This window comes from Oreochromis aureus, linkage group 2 (assembly GCF_013358895.1).
Source record: "Oreochromis aureus strain Israel breed Guangdong linkage group 2, ZZ_aureus, whole genome shotgun sequence".
NCBI lineage: Eukaryota > Metazoa > Chordata > Actinopteri > Cichliformes > Cichlidae > Oreochromis > Oreochromis aureus.
In genome coordinates, this window is record NC_052943.1 from 25,879,499 (window position 1) to 25,899,643 (window position 20,145).

General features: G+C 40.2%; 1 protein-coding gene across 2 annotated transcripts in view; it reads right to left on the reverse strand.

The window, feature by feature from the left end:
• Positions 1 to 3,005: 3,005 nt before the first annotated feature.
• Positions 3,006 to 20,145, reverse strand: part of sec24b (SEC24 homolog B, COPII coat complex component) — a 33,662-nt gene continuing 16,522 nt past the window's right edge. For both annotated transcript variants that reach the window (XM_039621375.1, XM_031728603.2), the window contains 17 exons: positions 18,588 to 18,690; positions 16,237 to 16,363; positions 16,022 to 16,131; positions 15,706 to 15,818; positions 15,475 to 15,593; positions 15,235 to 15,290; positions 14,907 to 15,113; positions 14,027 to 14,150; positions 13,040 to 13,198; positions 12,782 to 12,955; positions 12,571 to 12,681; positions 10,873 to 11,048; positions 9,975 to 10,112; positions 9,017 to 9,121; positions 7,970 to 8,062; positions 7,217 to 7,320; positions 3,006 to 4,013 (listed from right to left, as the gene is read on the reverse strand). In XM_039621375.1, coding sequence (XP_039477309.1) covers positions 3,899 to 4,013; positions 7,217 to 7,320; positions 7,970 to 8,062; positions 9,017 to 9,121; positions 9,975 to 10,112; positions 10,873 to 11,048; positions 12,571 to 12,681; positions 12,782 to 12,955; positions 13,040 to 13,198; positions 14,027 to 14,150; positions 14,907 to 15,113; positions 15,235 to 15,290; positions 15,475 to 15,593; positions 15,706 to 15,818; positions 16,022 to 16,131; positions 16,237 to 16,363; positions 18,588 to 18,690 — 2,134 coding nt within the window. In that variant the 3' untranslated portion in view covers positions 3,006 to 3,898. The remainder of the gene's footprint in view (positions 4,014 to 7,216; positions 7,321 to 7,969; positions 8,063 to 9,016; positions 9,122 to 9,974; positions 10,113 to 10,872; positions 11,049 to 12,570; positions 12,682 to 12,781; positions 12,956 to 13,039; positions 13,199 to 14,026; positions 14,151 to 14,906; positions 15,114 to 15,234; positions 15,291 to 15,474; positions 15,594 to 15,705; positions 15,819 to 16,021; positions 16,132 to 16,236; positions 16,364 to 18,587; positions 18,691 to 20,145) is intronic.

A 20,145-nucleotide genomic window follows, 5' to 3' on the forward strand; every position in this document is an offset into this window, starting at 1 on the left:
AAGGAAAGCAGTGTTTTCCCATTCAGGCGTAGTCTTGATTTAAATGCACCTTTTTAACGTCTCATGGGATTTACTCCAATTTCAACCCTGGTGCTGAAAATGCAAAAAGACCGAAAATGGTCAAATTTAGAAATACTGAATGCCAGCTGTTTGCATGAAGTCCTTCAAATTTAAGAAAGACAAATAAGGTGAAAACCTATGTATAAGAACTTTGTACATTTAATGAAGCAATGCAATATTTCACATTTATATAATTAAAATTATGTTTCAAGAGTACAGAGGTGTGAAATTAATTCTCTTTTTCAGCATTAGTGTATTAGTGCAAGGCCTATTCACATGAAATTTTCAGGGTTCAAAAACACGTTAAAGCTCTATTCAAAACTGCAGAAAAATGAATTTTACACCCACTCTGAAGCTAAAATCTGTTTTTTGTTTCCTTAAAGTGCACATAGATGAGGATCGGCACTCTGGATGTGTGATCGGATTTCTGATTTATTAGAGAGAAAGGATCATGAAATTCCAGATAAGTTTCTGGACACAAGAGCCAAAACTCAGACCAAGAAACTCTATGACCTTCCTTGGACCACTCACATAGTAGAAAACCAGAAATCACAGATGCTCAATCTGTGATTGGATGGTTGCACATCTGTAAAGGAGACTGAACGTTGTATACAAGCTTTGGGCAAACAGACAGCTTCTTACTTATTTCAGGAAGACAAAGCCAAAAATGCATCGTGCATTTGTTCCAACAGCATGACTTCGAAGTAAGGGAACATCTAGCACTAAACTGATCTGTCTTCATTCCAGACTCGTCACCGACCAGAAAAACCTGGAGCATAATCAAAAAGGAAACCCAACAGAGGACACCCGGAACTGCGAAGCAGGTGAAATCCTGTATCAAGTAAGAATGGGGAAACATTCAGCATTTAAACTGCACCAACCACTTTTTTCATGTATCAACAGAGAGTTACACACTTTGATAAATTTGCCCCTATCTTCTTCTTCTTTTTTAAATAAACATGTTGTTGGTATCAATTTCCAAATGAGCAGATATTTAAAAGACAATCACATTTTTCACCTCTGATTTTGTTGTTTTGCACCCAGCGTTTCAGGAAACAGAGTCTAAGGCATGCTGCACAGAAGAGATAAAAACTAAAGTTACACTGTGTTAAGCACACTGAGCATTTTGATGAAGGATGCTGCAAATAAAGCTTATAGGAAATCAAAATTAAAATGATTAAAAGGTCCTTCACACAGACTTGGAAGCAAACACAGTCGAGCGTAAGCGGATTTGTAGCACAGGCTGTTTCTATATCAGAGCACAAGACGGAAATTTGTATCCTGTTGGGAATGGTGAGAAAGGAAAGACAACGCCAAAGTCAACCCAAACCCTCCACAAATAGCCTCTAAACTTATTAAGAGCTTGCTGTTTTTTGCTTTCTTTTTTAGAGATGATTTAATTTTATGTTTGCACGAGAGGAAATGCCCTGCTGCTCGGTGTTTGTAGCAAAAGAGTAAAATCAGTAAATACAAAAACCTGCCTCCAAACAACATTGTTTTAAAATCCAAGCTTGGACACAGACAGTAAACACTGACTGTAAACCACGAGTGCAAATGTCCTGAAGGAAATCCTTTCATAACTGTTCCTACAAAAACATTTCTGCTTAAATCTAACAAACTCAAAAGCTGAAGATGCAGTAAGAGCAAAAATAGAAACAAAGGTTACCTGCTGAAGTTTTTCCTCAGAAATCTAACATCAGACCTAGCCTAAACCAAGAACGCACTAATCCTGAAACCAATCATCTTTTTTTCTGTTTCATGACGACTACAGACAAAGGGATTAACAAAAAGAACAGTCTGTGGCCATTAAGGCCATTTTGTTCACATAAGAAAATAACTGTCACTTCCTTTGTTTCTGAATCACTTCAGCTTCACCCCAGAAATAAAAGGTGCATCTTATTTCATCCCAGTTTGGTTAAATATGTGTACTTAATGTGTTGCTTCATATAGATCACTTTAATAAGAGCCACTGGTGAAAAACATAACCGTGTACACAAATCTAAGTTCTTCACACGATGCCATGAGATGGAAAACATACTAATATTTAGCATTAAGCTGTGACACCGTCTGTCAGTTTCACTGATCATTTTCATGAAGTCTATGAATTATGGGACGACATTAACCATCCTTTGTGAAGGCGGAGGAAATAAACTCTTACATCATTGGCCACATACAGCCCGCTTTGATCATAAGAAATTCCCCCTCCTATCAATGTGAAGAAGTTTAACTGAGACATCTTAATGCACATCTCAGTATTTATAAATGATTAAGACATGCTGCTAGAGTAAATAAAAGAAATCCTTCAGTGTGAGTAAATGAATGTGTAAAGTTAGGTCTGGTAACTATTTTCTCAGACTGTGCAGCAATTACAAAATCTCAGAAATGATCTTATTTTATTCCACTTTTAGCCTAGTTTAGTATTTAAAAGAAAAACGAAAAAAAGAATTACCTGTCATTTCGAAAAGCCCAGGGAAGTCTTTATCTTTAGGAAAAGTTGTAAACCTTATGAAAACAAAGTCCAACGCTTTTGGGGTCCAGATTGGAGTCTTCACCTGGCTAATTCTGTGGCTAACCCTCCTGTAATATTTCCATTTGACCACTAGGTCTGGGTTACTTCACCCAACTTCTTGAGAAAGTTAGATGGAAGCTGTGGAAGCACCAGCACAACCAGTCTGGAATGATATGAGATGCTGTCAAAAAAAAGTTTTGCAACTCTGCCAAGAAAATAAAATCTAAATTTTAAAGCCGTGACCAATCTGAATTAGGCCTCTTCTTCATTCAAGGTCGTCTCCTTGTGCTATTTCACGTCACGTCACTCTGGGTGACTTCTTCCTTTTCCCTTAAATGAAATTCATGTCGAAGGATCACTTTTTTGAAGAAACCGAGTGCTTAGTCATTGGGCTGATGGGTAGGGTAATATCAATAATCATGTCACACGAAACAAGCAGAGTTCTGTTTTTGTCTTTATTTAATAAGCTGGTTCATAAATAATCACACATAAAAGATTCTTTCAGTAGTTACAAAGTGGGTAGCAACTTTAGTTAGCGCCTGGAGAAAAAAAATAAACAAATGAAGAGAAGACTGCCGGCGGGAGGAAAGTTTATGGAGATCGATCTCAACAACTCAGGAGTTCATAAAGCGGAGCAGAGAAGACGGAGCTGCCGGGAGGTTTAAACATCCGACCGCTGTCCCATCACGTTCCCGGCAGCCGTCGCCCATCAGCAGACTAGCAGCAGACAAAAAGGCGGCATGCGTGTCGTCGTTCAAAGCACATGCCCGATTTTTGTTTCTGCTCTCCAGTGTTTTCAAAACAGTCTTGAAATGAAACTAAGGGAAGGGAATGTATCGGGAAATTTAAAAAAAAGAAAAAGAAAAAGCACAAGCTACATTTTAGGCTCACAAAACAAACTGAAATAAAAGATTTTGAGGTGGCATCTTCTTGGCTCGATTTTCTCCTCCTTCTCTTGAGAGCGATGGATTTACGAGAAGGTTAAAAGGTTTGACAGTGGTTAAAGAGGCGGCAAAGAGCCGCTGCAGGATGTTTGTTTTTTTTAGCAATTTCATTTGTTCAGTCATTCATTTCTGTAACTCGTTATTCTCTTCTAAAACTACCTCTTCCCTCCCCCTCTGCTGGTCTAATCGCAGGTGACCAACAAGCTTTGTTTTAATGAGACCGTTTAAAAGAAGGGGAGGAAACCCGCCTCGTTAAAACTGGTCTGACGCAGCGATGGGTGTCCATTGCTGGCTAACGCTAGTTTTCACTCTATCGGGTTACAAGTCCTTTCACGCTCTTGTTTAAGGAATCTAGTGGTCAAAGTTTTTCTCAGCGTGATGGAGTCTACTTGGACACTTGCTGCTGAATGTGCTGCAGGAATTCATGATAGGAAGAAGCCCACTCTGACCGGTCCTCCACCAGGTGCTGGAACAAAGTGGCTTTAGCCGAGGCATCATCTCTGCAGGAAGGGAGGAAAAATGCATTAAAGGAAAAGAAGAAACTCGTTTGTACATTTTAATGCACTGTAAGTCTAAGAAGTGTTGGAATCTAGTCCATATAACTTGAAGATTTGCTGACATGTCAGCTCTTAAACACAACACTCTTCTACCTCACTGACTCTGAACTGACAGCTGTTTGTACGAATCCCCAGCATGAGAGTTTTTCTCTGAGAGAGTTTGCAGAGCCACCTACTCAGGACCACCTATTCAGCAGTCAGAGCCAAAGCCCTCCCTGCATGTTTCTTTAAATGTCTGTCTTTAATTTCAAAAAGACATCCATGAAGGACGAGTTCCCAGGCTGAGCGAGACGTTGCTGGCTTCTCTAACCCGACTTGCAAGAGCAGACACTGAACATCTGATCTGACGTCTGGTTTCTCTCTCAGAGCTCGCAACTGCTTGTAGTGAGACCTTGGCTTTACTTTGAGAAATATATTCCCAATGCAAAAAAAAGTAAAACCTGAGATTTGCCAGAATGAAATGTTATAAAAGTGACAAAACAAGAGCTATGAAGGAGCCGCCTTGAGCTCTGGAGATAATGTGGTGTGATATTTTTATTTATTTGACATTTAACAGGCTTTAGAAAGTCCCACATAAACAATCAAGATGTAGCTCTCATGTTGTCACTGCTTAGCCATCTCCCTCTTTCGTCCCTTTGTTGCTATGCTTATAAACAGCTCATTGCGCACCTCTGCATTGTTTAACTGATACCTACAGTGTGTGTCTACCAAAACAGAGATGACGGTCTTGCGTGTAAATGTCATTCTGCCACGTAAGTGCTCTGACAGCAACAGGCACACAGCTTTGATGTCTGAACCGTGACCACGCAGGTTAAACAGGAAAAAGGGGGAAGCACCATCAACAAGGCTCAGACAGAGCAGAACATGAGCACAAGTTAAACCAGGACATTTGACACCTCCTTACATACTTGTACATATACGCAGAAATACAGGGGTGGATGCTGATTTAAACGTACTTTTTATGCTGTAGTAATCTCTCTGAGCCAAAAGTTCAGGTTGCAAACTGCCCTAAAAGCTGTTTTCTTCTACTCTTTGCTCTGTATGATCTCACAGAGAGCAGGATTCACTAACACAGTCACCTCAGGCAAAGCTCTGGCCAGTCAGAAGAAAACTGGCTTAAAGGGAGAAAACCTTAAACAGCTTGTGTCCCCCTGGGAATAAACTGGGTGCATGTCCATGAGATGAAGTCTTTAAATGCTTTGTCTCTTTCTTCACGGAGCATCAAATAACACCAGTCTTTCAGAAAACCTGGTGTTAAGTCTTAAGGCTTTTAATCTGAAAAGTGACGTATTCTTTATGCCATTCTAGTGTCCGACTTCCTGTCCACATCATTCTGAATGATGTCGAGTTGAGAGTTGCTTCTGGGACACTTCTGAAATGTTGAAGTACAATCTGATAGACCTGCAAGCATCATTTCATGTAGAAGGGTGGATTATTGTGAACTGTGACTCATGCAGAGCTACTCTAGCAGAGATCAAGTCCAAACATGGAGGTGGAAATGAGAAGAATAGATCCCCTTTAACTATACATCTTTTGGCAGTGATGTGAAGGTGTGACAGAGCACGCTCTAACACCACCAACAGTGACAGAGCTTTTAAAATCTGTCTGTCTGAGCGAGGATACAGGTTTTTCTAACTTTTCATTCCTCTTCAAATATTGGAACATTGCTTCTTTGAATATTTTAGCTACTCTTTAAAGCTCTTGCACCTTTAAGATCTTTAAAAAAAACAAAAACAGATCAACAACTGTGAGGTCCGAGGTCACAGAGCTCGAAACCACTTCAAGAGCCATTTTTAATTCTTCTGTCAAATCTCTCTCGTAGTTACTGTCATTTCAGATCATTAAGTCCTATCTGTCATGACACAAACATCCGTTCAAATCCCACTCAGTGCATTTTTACTAACATGTGATGTAAACATGTGGTTAAGCAACAATGCCGTGCCACAAAGAGGAGGACAGAGAGGAAACCGAAACAATGCGTTCCCTGCGGATGACTTTACCGCCGCTGTCAATCTGTGACCTCAATGCTCACTTTGTCTTTGTGTTTACACTTCGGAAATACTTTTCCTTCAACCTGCCGATCTCTTCTATATGAAACTGTCCACACCCAGTTTCTGTTCAATGCCAATCAGAGCAGCTCACTATCTGGAATTACGAGATTCCAGAGAGGTGACGAAGCAGAAGGGCGAACTCTGGAAGGATGTGCAGTATCAGACAATCGTAATGTTGTTTATTTGCTTTATTTCCTCATGAACCTCAACAGAATGTCAGATTTAATTTGGCCAAGTAGCCGATAGATATAAAAAGGCACCTATCACATGACTGGAACATTAAACTTAACTCTGAACCCGGAGGTTCACAGGAATGAGAGATGATTCTTTTTAATTTGAAGTTTATTACTTCCAAAAACGATTAAATAGTTACTTTTTTCCTGTCAGTAATAAGCCAGCTCAGTGTCCAGTAGTAATGGCTCACTGTGCGGCTAACTGTCCTGACACAGCATCCACAAAGCCTGTGCTCCAGTTTAAGTGAAGTTTTAGGATTTCGTCAGTCTGTTAGTTAGTACTCATTAGCAGGTGTCTTTGTGTACAGTTTAAAACACAGGTTCAGGCTAACATGGCGGTGGCCAAAATGCTAATGCTGAACCTTCAAAATGAGTCCAAAACCAGTGGTTGATGTCACGATAGGCTGCCCTTTTATTTCTTCTAGGAATTATATTTCAAATCAGGGATGTCAAATTTATGTTGCAGTCATCAGATGGTGTGAGGCTCTGCATCAAGGTCTGTGTGCCTGCAATCTTTTATGACATGCGAGGCCTTGAGGCGACTTTAAACAAGTAAAACAGAAATGACTGCTCGCTTGGGGTCAGCAACTTTCTGTGTTCCCAACAGAGCACAGTCACTGCTTTACACTTCAAACCTCAGTTTTCTGCAGCTCTGTCTTTTGCGACAGAGCAACTGAACACTTTTTCCTTTAGTGACCTCAGATTTTGTGTTAAAGCAATACGTGAGATCCATTTCACCCAATTAAAAACAAGAACAAAACAAGCTGCCTATGTATATCTGTGACTGCCCCGAAGAAGAAGTACAGTTTCCAGTGTGTTAGCAAACAGTCAGATGTGAGTCCAGATGTGCGGCAGTGCTTACTTGACAACATGTATCGTGGAGCTGAACGCTCGGTTGTCCTGAAGCCAGTCGAGGAAAGCTCGCACCCTCTCAGAGAGAGGAGTCTCCAGCTCCGGAATGTGACTCTAGGAACCAAAGAGGACAAGAGGAGAAACAAAACAACAACGCTGTTGTTAGTGGCGTGTTTCAGATAGTGCAGATTCACACTGTCAACCCCGGCCATACAATGTGGTTAACGGGAACATGCCTGTGGTGGGGAGTGTGGGTTTGTAGGTGGATCTATGAGGCACTGACCCCTTGCTAGAAAGATAAAATAAGCAGCATAAACAAGTGCTGACTCGCCGTTTGCTCTGGGTGTCGCCATCACGCCCTCGGCGTGGTATTGACAGAACTTTCTAGGTGGCTGCACAGTTTGTTAAAAAAAAGCAGAAAAGCTACATCAGCAAGTCTGTTTTGCTGGACAAGTTTTTTTCTAACTAAGTGAACAGAAACACAGCTCCTTCACTGTGGAGCACAACTGTGAGTCATTTTCAGGAGAAACAAAATGTCGCATTGCATCATTCAACCAGCGACTGGGCGGCGCACACACGTGTGTGTGTGTGTGTGTCAGTGCAGACATTTCCCTAATCGCACTTCTCTGTAACGTCCTGATGTGCTGGATGTAGAGGGAAAATAAAAGCCTCATTGTACTTCAGAAGATTAATCTGTCTCTTTGAACTGTTTGTGTGTGTGTGAGTGAGTATGTGTACTTCTACTCAAATGAGTCTTACTGACCATGTTGGGGGGAATTGAAGCGTAGTTCGGGCAGCCCAAAACATCTCGGATGAACATTTCGTTGCAGCATTTGCCGATCCACAGATAAAACACCTGGACAGGCAGAAGAGAAGAGGAGCATTACCGCACAGACTTTCTACACAAACTCTGACGTGTGTGTGTCTTAATCTGCAACAACTAAAGAGCCAGCAGGGCCAATTTTATAAATATCACCACTCTAAACTATGACAGTGAAGAAGAAAAAAAATAACAAAAAAATTATAACAATAATTGATTTTTCTCTTTATTTTTTGAGGAGTTTTCCCCATAAATTTGTATTTCCATTTCTTATAAATTCCCCCCTTCGTATACGTCCTCTCATACATTTCACTGTTTTTCTTATAAATGTGTGGTTTTTTTCCCTCATAAATTATAAATTTATAATTTTTTCTCTTAACTTTGAGTTTTTTTCTTGTAACTTTGTGAGTTTTTCGCTGATAAAATTATTATTATTTTTTTATTTTCAGTAAATTTGTGGCTTTATGTTTTGCCTTGTTTTGTTTTTTGTAATATTAAAACCCTCCCACCCTTTTTGAAAAAAATCTTTATTGGCACCAAATACGCCATTGCACTCATAAGGAGTTCACTCAGAAATTAGATTTGGTAGCAAGTTTAAACTTCAAACATCTAACTACCCTCCATTTATTACTGATACTTTCCAGTGATAGTCTGAAGATTGGAGTGTTTCGGTTTCTTTCTGTATTTAATTTGCTGCAGTGGAAAATCCCTTTAAATTAAATTATATGACATTAAACTTAATGAAAACTGGGCTCCAATGCTGCTGCTGAAGTTACTCCGAGGCAAATAATGAGACAATAAATCCCAACTCCAGTCCTCAAGCCATCACATATTGTTTCAGGCAAAGACAACTTCTCTTTGATTTGCTCTAAATTATGACCTAAGGTTTATTGCATTTTATTAAAGGACTAGATGGTGAGAAGACAGACGTGAAAAATATAAACGAGATGAAATAAAGATTTCTCTGAACTTCATCCCTGCAGAGCTTACACTGCCACAGTCCATGAGGAAAGCTCCATCTCTGCTCAGCCTCTCAGCAGACAGGTGGAGCAGATGAGGCTGGGGGACTACGGTATCATTCAGATGAAGCGCCCCCTGCAGGTCAGACAACTTGTGAGATGAGTATAAAACAGCTTTACTATATACATGCATACAACACATACATACTAATTACATAGCGTTACAGGTAAAGCTTCAAACAGAGACCATACAAACATTAAAGTCTGATATTCCCTTATTTAAGATATGTCTCCATTGTATTATAATTCTTCATAATTCTGGTTATTACAAGTGTTTAAAGGTTAAAGTTGATGTGAGACTATTTTCCCATTTTTTAATACACCTTTAAAAGAAATGTTCAGTGAAAATATGATGCATATAATGGAAATTAAAACACTAAAATAAAAAGATTTAATTACATTTATTATGACATTTATGTCACTGAGTTAAATCCTTGTTGTTCTAAAAGATACCACAAGCTTAAAAACACCCTTGACAGACATCACAGTTTTACTCAAACATTTCAAGTCATCTGTTTTAACAAGCAAAAGCAATCATCCCAATGATCCCAAACCAATTTTCACCAAACTTTCTGTGCATTTCCAGAGAAAACAAGCAGACTGGCTTTGCTCTTAGTCATCATAATGTTCAGGATTAAGGCTCTGATGTGACACCTTGCCAGACGTTTCAGGATGTTTTTAGGCAAGATATCAAACTTATCTAATGTGTCTTATCAGCTTCTCTTACATTTAACCACTTCCCCAGATATAAAAACAACCTAAAAGAGCGAGTTAAGCCATTAAGCACAGGTTTAATGATAAAGTTGCAGTACATACTGAGATATATATGTTAAGGATGTTATGTTAATGGGTTGATAGTAGTCATTTTGTTTTTCTCTCTCTCTACTCTTTAGTGCACTGAGTTATGAGAAAAGCCATGTGCATCCCACCTGGTCAGAGATGTTGTCCAGTCGGTAGAGGTCAGGATGAACCATTCGCATCAGCTGCTGCAGCGGCTGAGTCTTGAATTCGCACATGGCAAAGACCCGCTCGTCCAGCCTCGTGCTGGTGCCCGTCCGCAGGGCTTTCTGAAAGCAAACACATCATATCAGCAGTGTTTGATTTGATTTTTCTCATTTATTAGGTCAAGAATAAGAATAGAGTTTAAAGATCTATAAAAATTTAAAATACAGAGTAAAGCTTTAGCCCCATTTGCAAAGTAAAACAAATGCTTTTGCTAAAAATGGAGAATTAAACTGCAACAAGTTCAGACAAAAACAATGTGGTAACAGTTTAACCTTTAATCACCAGGAATAATAGGCCATAATGTGCATCCTTCAATTAAACAGTGTTGTTTCCAAGGTTTATTCTCTGATTCACCAAAGGAACACACTGTTAGAGTTCCACCAACACCTACAGGGAGGATTTGTCTCAGAAACAGGGTGTGTATGTGCTTCTGAACATACACACCCTGGATGTATGAATGCACACATGCCGAGTGGATTAACAGTCATTAACCCAGGCAGTGTGACTGTGAGCTCACACTTTTCTACGGTGTAACATTTGGTCAGAGGGTGCTTTGCTTTTAAGGTTTGTACTCAATACATTTTAAAATGTGTAATAACGTTTTGCAGGTTTAGTCAGTAAAACAAAACTCTCTCCTTTTACCTCAAACTGAATTTAAAAAATTTAAAAAAAACTTTCCAGAAGAAGTCTGCTAACAGGGAAAAGTGGAGGGCTGCATGCTTAAACACACATTCACAGCCTTTTCTTCTCCTTCTTTTGAGTGTATGTCATGCTGTGTGACGCGTGTGTGTTCACGGGCCGACGACAGTCGAGCAGCCGCACCTGTTTAAGGAGAGCGAGGATGTAGAGGGGGAAGAGACGCATGGCTGCAGGGAGGACAAGTCCAGACTGCTGCAGGTTGGACACGTTGCTCTTGTAGGCGCTCACCAAGTCCACCACCGCATTCACCAGCGCGTCCCGGGCGTCCGACAGGCTGGATGATAGCGATCGATCGATGGCTGGATTGAAAAGACCAAATGAAGACTAGTTTACCTCCAAGACAGCATTTTAATCATTTCTGAACACAAAGTTAAGTTAACAAAAGCCCAGAGTACGTACTGATGAGACATGTTTGCAAACTAGGGCTGTGCGATATGATGAAATATATCGGATGACAAAATGAAAACATCGTTTCAAATTATTCGCTATCGTTTGTTTCGTGGTGGCGCAAACTACGCTGTTTATGGCAATATTTTTTCATTGTGGTACAGAGAATAACAGCATAGCCAGTGAAGATGAGGCAGAACCAGGTAGCTCCAAACAGAAGGACCAGTCAAAATAAATCGAGGACCTTATTCCTAAACGAGAGGCTACCTCTGTAGCATGGACATGGTTTGGTTAAGAAAAGTCTGACACGGACCAGAAAACTGTACTATGCAAATTATGGCGCAAACCGGTCCCCACCTCAGACTCGAACACAACAAACCTCTTCTACCACCTACGCAAGAACCACGTGAACGAGTATGGAGAGAGTTTACGGATGAGAAGCAAAACAGAGCCGACAGGTGCACAAAATAAACCTTAGACTCAAACGTTAGAACAGGCGTTTCCACGCAGCACGCCGTGTAATAAATACTCACAAAGAAAATGGTGGCTGTTGCAACTTCTATCTAAAAATATATAGTTTTATGCATCGGTCAAAACACTCAACTCCAGGTACACGACGCCCAGCTAAAAACACTTCACACAAGTAGAGTTGCCTGAGTTCTGTAAATTCACTGAATTTACAGAACATGTAAAATTTTTGCGAGATATATCGTTATCGGGATGAGAAATGTCTCATATTGGGATATGAGATTTTGGTCGTATCGCACAGCCCTACTGCAAACATTTTCATATTTATTTGGATATTGTGTGTCTGTGGGATAGGCAAACTTTGCACTCTTCAGCTCCAATGCACAACCTCTAGGGAAACAGCAGTGGTCGACATGACCCATAAAGCCACTCTGCACAGACTGAAATAAACCTTTCAATCATTAATATAAAATGCAAATGTATACGAATGTGACTCCTGACACTGGAAATACCTGGCTTACAAAAAGCTCTCTGTGGGTTATATACCACCACACAAGTATCGCTACATTTCCACCCAGGGTTGGTATTTAATTCCAACTGACTGCGTGTTTTATGAAACCCGATGGAAACATATGCGATACATTTTGATGCATTTTTTTCTGCCAACTTTACTGGAAAAAAAAACACTGACAATATCACTTTATCATTACCCAGAGTGCCTCTGTAGTTCTCTATATCCATATGTGCACCACATCATATCTAGCAAATTCTTCAGATTCCTTAAACTCATCTGTTCATTACTGAGACCGATTCTTATTATCACTCTAATATTTCTAACCTGTTATTGGATTTGTGTCAACCATGGGGAGGCCAGAGGCCAAGTTTCATAAATGCGTAAAAAGTCTAAGGTTAAAGGCACTGCACATGAAAAGGTGTGAAAGCCAAGGATTTAAGCTACACACTTACCCATGTTGGCTAACAGACAAGTGATGGCTTGGACGTCAGCACCGGCATAGACGTCACTCAGCTGACTGACCACCGGCAGACACAGAGTGTGGACCCTGATACGTCTCTTTCCTACAGATGAATTAATAACAGTCCCGTTTTCAAGATTTTTAAAGAAAAATCTTTTCAACCTAAATGTGTTACCATGAAAATGAGTCATTCTTGTGTATACCTTTACTCGACGTGTAGAGCAGAGCAGCCTGGAAGCAGGCCAGAGACGAGTCTGCCAGAGAGTCTTCAACTGACATCTGGACAGCGAAGGCAGAGTCTGGGTTCACATTGGCCAGGGACAGCAGGTCAGTGGAGCGCACAAAGAAGTTACCGTGAAACGTGTGGATGGATAAACCTGAAGAGGAAAAAGGCCGGGACAAAACTTATGTTACACACAGAAACATTAAAACGTGCATGAAGTTGCATCTAATCCGATTACCTTTAGTGCATCTTATTCTCATGACCGCCTCAAAGCCGATCTTCCTGGTGAGGTAGCGCTCGAGGTCTCTCTGGAACTTTTCCAGCTGGGCCGGGTTGTGGATGTAATGAAAGGAGGGATAGTAAAAGACGCTGCCTGCTGAATACCTGGAGATACATGCTGAGAAATAAGAAAAACAGGAGAGGATCGGCATTAAGAGAATTAAATGTGATTATCTTCAGTCTGTGAAGACTGGGAAGAAGAGTTCAAATACATCATTGTGTTTTGCGTGATTTCTAAATAATGCCTTAATCCCACACTGGACTGAATTAAAGATTAAATACATCAATACACAGATAATATAATATTAAATATGACATAAAGATGAAGAAAGCAAATAGGTCGATGATGGCGAGAAAGCAGTTTAGAATAGGTTTCTCCTTTATTAGCCAGAAATAAGCTGTTAGGAGATTTGGTATCCGTGTCAACAGATGACTTGGGTGTGTGGTTTAACAGATAAAACAAGGTTGATAACATTGGTAACACACTTTCTGGATGTTATCACTTGAGCTGAGGCCTGAGCTTCTGCAGGACATTTTCCCCGAGGCAAATAATTTCCAGTCTCCTGAATCACATGTTAGCTACTACTACTACTACTACAGCAACAGCAAAACAACAAGCTCTAAAGATGATAAGATGAAGAACCTGAGTGCAGCAGCAGTACACACTCAGAAATTTGAACCAAACCACAAGAGGGTTATTTTAAAGCTATCAGATTTAAAGTCTACATCTATAAATCTGTGCAAAAAAGGAAATTGTAAATTTCTCATGGCCACCTTTCTGATCCAGAATGACTGTTTAACATGCTAAAGATAGAAAATATAGAAAATTAAGAATACTGGGAGCTGATTCACTCATTAGCATTCAAAAAAATAAGCAAAAAGGTTGACACTTTGGATACATGGATAACATGAAAGATCACAACAGCTGACTCAATCATGCTCTCACCTAACGAGGCGAGGTCGGCGTACTGGGAGCTGAGCAGGAAGAGATCCACTCCTATCTGTTGTCCTGAGCAATCCAGTGCAAGTTTCTTGTAGAAATCAGTGGCAGGACCGAGGTGGTGGGCTCCCTGAAAGATATGGGAGTTATTACCAGCAATTCCTCATTTTGATCACAGGACTGAGGGAATGGGGACCTTCCTGACAGCTAAAAAAGACAATATAATATCTTTTTCCCCGAGCAAACCAAGCACATCTGTTATTTGTCATTTTCTTTTTGGAAACTCTTGTCATGGCTTGTTGGCAGTTTATTCAGATAAAAAAAAAGAAGAAGATGCTAACCTTGAATAAATCACAATCCTGGGATGACAATAACAGTGGTGTTTAATCTGAGATGAAATGTGAGACAACGTTGATGTTGTGACCGGTAAGAAAAGTGAGTTGTTGCAGGAAAGTATAAATATAACTCAGCTGTGAAAATGCCAGGACACAAAGTATAAATCTCCAATTTCATGGTAACAAAGTGAAAAAATATGCATGAAGAACAAACACTATGAACACACCGCACAGAGATGTTTTTATTTATGTCTCACTTATCAATAAATATCTAAATAAATAAAAGTTAAGGGTGGTGATTATTAGCTGTTACAGATGAAGCACAGCAGCCCACTTTACACTAAAACATCTGTTCATTAAACATGTGACGGCTTACTGTGTCCAAACCTTTGACTGTTAACATCCAAATAAAGACAGAAATAAGAAAAAGGATGCTGCTTAACTCCAAATAATTAAGATATGATAAAATCCTGCATCTGCTCTTGCTCCCACTTTTCTCTGGATAGTTGTTTTTTCTCATTACAATCACAAATAAAAGAAAATATAATTACCTTAGAGCTCGAACGCTGATTGGGGTCTTCTCTCGACTGCAGCTTCCCGGCTCCCAGCGTCGGCAGCTGAGTCTGGAACACCGTGATGCGCCCTCCGGTGGGTGACATGAGCTTGAAAGCGGCCTGTAAGGCAGGACCGAGGGCGCTGTGGGTCTCTCTGCTCTGGCTGAACAGGGCCGGCAGTGACTTCAGCAGGTCCTTTACCAGCTGGAGGACGGAGAAAGAATACATGAGAAAATTAAAAAGAAAACCATTTCAGAAACATCAAGAAGCAGGCACGAACATGACAGATAGAAGAGACGCAGGGGAACAAAGCAGCACGCTCTACCTCGTTGCTCTCCTTTAGATTCACCATCAGGCTGTCATGAGATGGTATGAAGACATCTGCAAAGAAAGCAGGAAAGACTATTAATGTGGCTATAGATGACACCTTTCTATCAAATACACTGGAAAGGGTCATTAGTCACTCTAATAGGCCACCTCTGGTCTTAACTGTGTGGCAACAACTTTTGATTGTGGGTCACTGCCACAGCTCTCATGCCGTCATTTTGAATGAACTTATATTTACCATCAATGTCTGACACCACCAGCATCTGTGGCTGGGACAGCCCCTCCTGGAGATTGTAAAAGTGGATGGTGCTATCAAAGGTGAGGAAGCCCACCCTGGTACGTGAGTCCCCAGGCAACCTGCAGCAGAAAACATTGTGTCAGCCTGGTTTCTGCCTGTGACAGACGTTAATAATCAGCTTGATTAAATAGCTAACTGACAAACTCATGAAGCAGCAACATCAAGACTCACTTATCCAGGTTCTCAAGAAGTGAGTCACAGAAGTACTTCAGGTATCCCGCTTCCACAGCATTGTGAGACACGTCGAGTACAAACAGGTAGACCGCCGGCTGAGGAGGTCGCAACTGAAAAAGAACAAAAACATCAAAGATCCCTGAAGGTTTAAAAAAAATAATAATAATAATAATAATCTTTTTTATATGACCTTTGCAGGTGTCACTTCTTATGCATGAGCCTTCTTTTTCCCCCTGTTTACTTCAAACACAACACCGCTCTCTAGTGGACAGAGAAGCAAAGTACATGTAATATGAATAAGAGGCGTGTTTACCATGTAGTCTGAGGAGGCGATGAACTCCACGGTGGAATTCTGGACCTCTGGCCTCTTGTGTGGTTCACCATATGACCTTGTGACTGGATTGTACATGAACTCATCTGGTACTGAACAAGAATTAAAAAAGGCATAAAACATTAAGGCTGCAAAACATGATCCAGCAGTAAAGAAATTGCAGGGACAATATATAAATAGCTTGACTGGACTTGTACCATCATTGACCCGGTAACACAGGTTGCACTTCCACCTGCGCTGGTCCAGAAAGGTGACGAACGGATTGATGTAGGTGCGGCAGGAGCGACAACGCACGATCGTGTTTGATGTGATCACCGGTAACTGCTGCAGAGAGGCAAAAGGGGAAAAAGGCTTTGAGAAAGATGGACTAACTTCCAAGAAAAAAATACGAAAGACGTGTTTATGAACTTTTAATGTGTCATGCCTCAATTTTTTGGCCTCCAATTTCTTTCTCCATCCCATGACCCTTTCAAAACATTCTATTTATATCTCAGCAGATGGCTGAATAGCACTTTGTTTCCTTTTCTGTGAGTGTGGTTGGATTAAAAAAAAAAACAAAAAACAAAAAAAAAAAAACCTGCAGTTCTTTTCTCCTCTTTTTTTGGTGTCAATCTATTCTTATGACTTCCGCTGAAGCACCATAGTCCCCTAAAATTTCTCCACCTTTTCCTTAGAACAAAGTCTGTTTATCCTCAGGTAAACCTGAAGGCCACAACGGAGGTTTTGAGACTACTTTCTTTCTCTGCACTTTACTAAAAACAGCTAAAAATTATTATCAGATCAAATGCTAACATAACTATAAAATAATTGACATCTATGTTGATAAACAGTTGAGTTGAGCTGCAGTAATTAAATAAAACATGACACTGATAGACATGATTTTGAAAACTTGTAATTTCACACTTGGGTTCGATGGCAACAGTAATGTGTTACTTTCACAGGCGAAGTAAACACAGATGTCGAGAAAAACGCCTCAGTAGTGAAACCAAAATGTCTTAATCACCTCGGTTTGCTGGTTCAGCTGTAAGATTAAACAAAAACTAAGAATTCCCCCACTCTGGGTATTCGAGTAAATGGGTGCCAATGCTGCTGCTGTAGTGCAAAAAATTTAAATGTAGCTTCATTTTTCTTGTGCCATTTTCCATCATGATCAAATACATCCTCCCTTTCTTACTTCTCATATCTGGATTCATGCAAAGAGACCTCAGTCTAAGAAGAGATGCCCAAACCATCCCAGTTCCTCCCACTGCCTCTAGGTGGTGCTTTTCAAAACAGGCAATGTCAACTCTGTGTTTTGACTTTAACATTACCACAAAATGAATGTTAATGTTAGAGCACAGACAGCCTTTGAGGAAAGAACAATTTCTACTAGTTGGTTAGACTATTAACTGAGATGGTACCACAGTATCCTCATGAGATCAGAGAAGACGAGGGACATGAAGTTCGTCATGACGGGGCAAACAATGTCACATTCTGAAGATTTAAATGCATCATAAAACCTCACTAAACTGGAAAAGAAAAATTCTTTAAAACTATCTGTTGACCTTGCTAAGGACACTCTGACGTGTCTGACACCAAACTGCAGGCTCACTCCAGAATACACCAAACAACTCACAGCTGTTTACTGAAACACTGTAGACTTGACTGACTCAGAGGAAACACCAAATTAAATTCAAAATCAGGAAATACTGTGTCGGTGTAGCATATGATACCAAAAATACATTTTCATAACATATTCTTAAACTATCAGAGTCGCCAAAATTAAAGCTGTAGGCAGAAACTGCGGAGGAGCATGAATGTCTGTTTCACACATCCACAGGATCCACACCTCTGCAGTCATCTACTGTAAAAGCAACACAGCCTGGGCAATTCTGAGATATCCTTTTGAAATACACACTCACAAAAACGACGAGCCAACAACTGACGCTGTGTCAAACATTCAGTTATTTAACCGTTAGTCCAGGAAGTCAGTGCCAGCCTGTCTTTCAAGCACTTTCCTATTGTCTGTCGCTTCACACCTACTGACAAGTCTTCACCTCGCAGCTCTATAAATACCCTCCCTTATCTTTCCTGCACCTCTTCATCGTTGTCATTCTGCTCCTCCTGCTGACATGTCACGAGTGGAAAAAGACAGCTACAAAGGACCAAGATAGTATTTAAACACTAAATTCCACCTTTCTTTAATGTAAAACTGTGTCGGCTAATGTGAAATCCCTCTGTCAGGGAAAAAACACCCTGCTCTGCACAACATATTTTGCATTTCACAGAATGACTCGATCACAGCTGTTTGCTTTAACAAAAAAGTGTCAGAATAAAATGACTCTCAATGAAGAAACTCAAACTATTGCCTGCTAAAAGCTACAGTAGTGTTTGTGCCCTAAACAAAGTTTTTGGATGTTCAATAAATAAATAAATAAATAGCAGAACAGCTTCATGCAGTGTTTGAGAAGGCAATGAAAAAAAATACACACTGCTTAAAAAAAATCTAAACATCTGAAGATATCTTAACTCCATAATACCAAAATCTGAGAAAAATGTTTTAGTGTACCTGTAGATCTCTGAAGGGGTGGAGGAGGAGGCCCAGAGGGAGTCTGGCTTTGTTGAGTAAAGCCTGGGTTTGGGGAATGCTGGTCAGAGTACACCTGAATGTCCTGATTTAAAAAAAAAAAAAAAAAAAAAGACAAACGAATGACAAATATACTCACAGATAAAAGTATATGAAATGAAAAAAGGTTTAAATAATGCAGTGAGAACACACAAAAAGCATGAGCTTAGAAGTTGAAAGAAAAAAAACGTAACTGTGTACTACTGTTGTACTATTTTAAGAATTTATTTATTTTACTACTCTAAAGTTTCTGTGATACACTAAAAGTAAATGGCTAAATTTAAGGACTCAGCTGCCACTCAAAATTTCCCTACACCGGTTTTCCGGCTAATGGCGGCTTGGAGTGAGTAGTGTTTTGGTGGGCTCCTGCACGGTCGACCTTTTTTTTTTTTTTTAATAATTACTGGGCACTTTTTTTCCTGACTCGACCCCAAGCGATATCCAACTCGTTTTAAAATGGTACACTTTTTCATTTTGGTCACTAAAATGCCACCAAAGCCGACTAAAGGAGGAAGCTCGATTCGGCCTCACCTGCGGCCTGCTTCTCCTGATGAGCCCTTGACCCATCCCGAGTCGGGGACTGCGGCCCAGGCCGCCACCAATAGTGATGTCGGCGCTCTCAAGGCGGAGTTGCTTTCGGCTTTTGTTTTTTTGTTTTTCGTTCTGTTTTGTTTTTTCTGTTTTGTTTTCTTTTGGGAGGGGGGTGCCTACTTACTTCTGCTATAAATGACTGATCACATGTCCTGTGACATACAAGCCTCATCAAGTTCTTCCTCAGTTAGATTTTTAAGTTGGAACGTCAAAGGCCTTAACCCGGTGAAGCGTTCTAAAATATTTTCACACTTGAAGCGTCTAAATCCAGATATAGTATTTTTACAAGAAACACATCTGCAAGATACACATCATTGCAAGCTCAGGCACTCATGGGTTGGGGAGACCTTTCATTCAACCTTTAACTCTAAAGCCAGGGGAGTAGCTATTTTAATTAGTAAGGAGGTTGATTTTACGGTTTCCAAAACAATTGAGGATAAAAATGGTAGATTTCTTATAATTGCTGGTAAACTATTTCATACTCCTGTTTTGTTGGTCAATATTTATGCTCCAAATTTTGACAACCCTGATTTTACAAACAATTTATTTAGCACTCTTCTTTTTCTTGACACCCACTGCTTAAGTCTCGCTGGGGACTTGAACTATGTAATGAACCCGACACTAGACCGCTCCTCACCTCGTGTCTTTACTCAGTCCTCTATGTCCAAATCAATCTCTGACTTCATGTCTCAGAATGGGTTTATAGATCCTTGGAGGACGTGTAATCCACAAACAAAAAAGTTTTCCTTTTTCTCTCATGTACACCAATCTTATTCCTGTATAGATTATTTTTTTGTTGATGGTTGTCTGATGCCTAAAGTCACATCTTCTGAATACCACCCAATTGTTATATCAGACCATGCTCCACTAAGCCTTGATATAAACTTCACTGGTAGACCTCGCTCCTGCC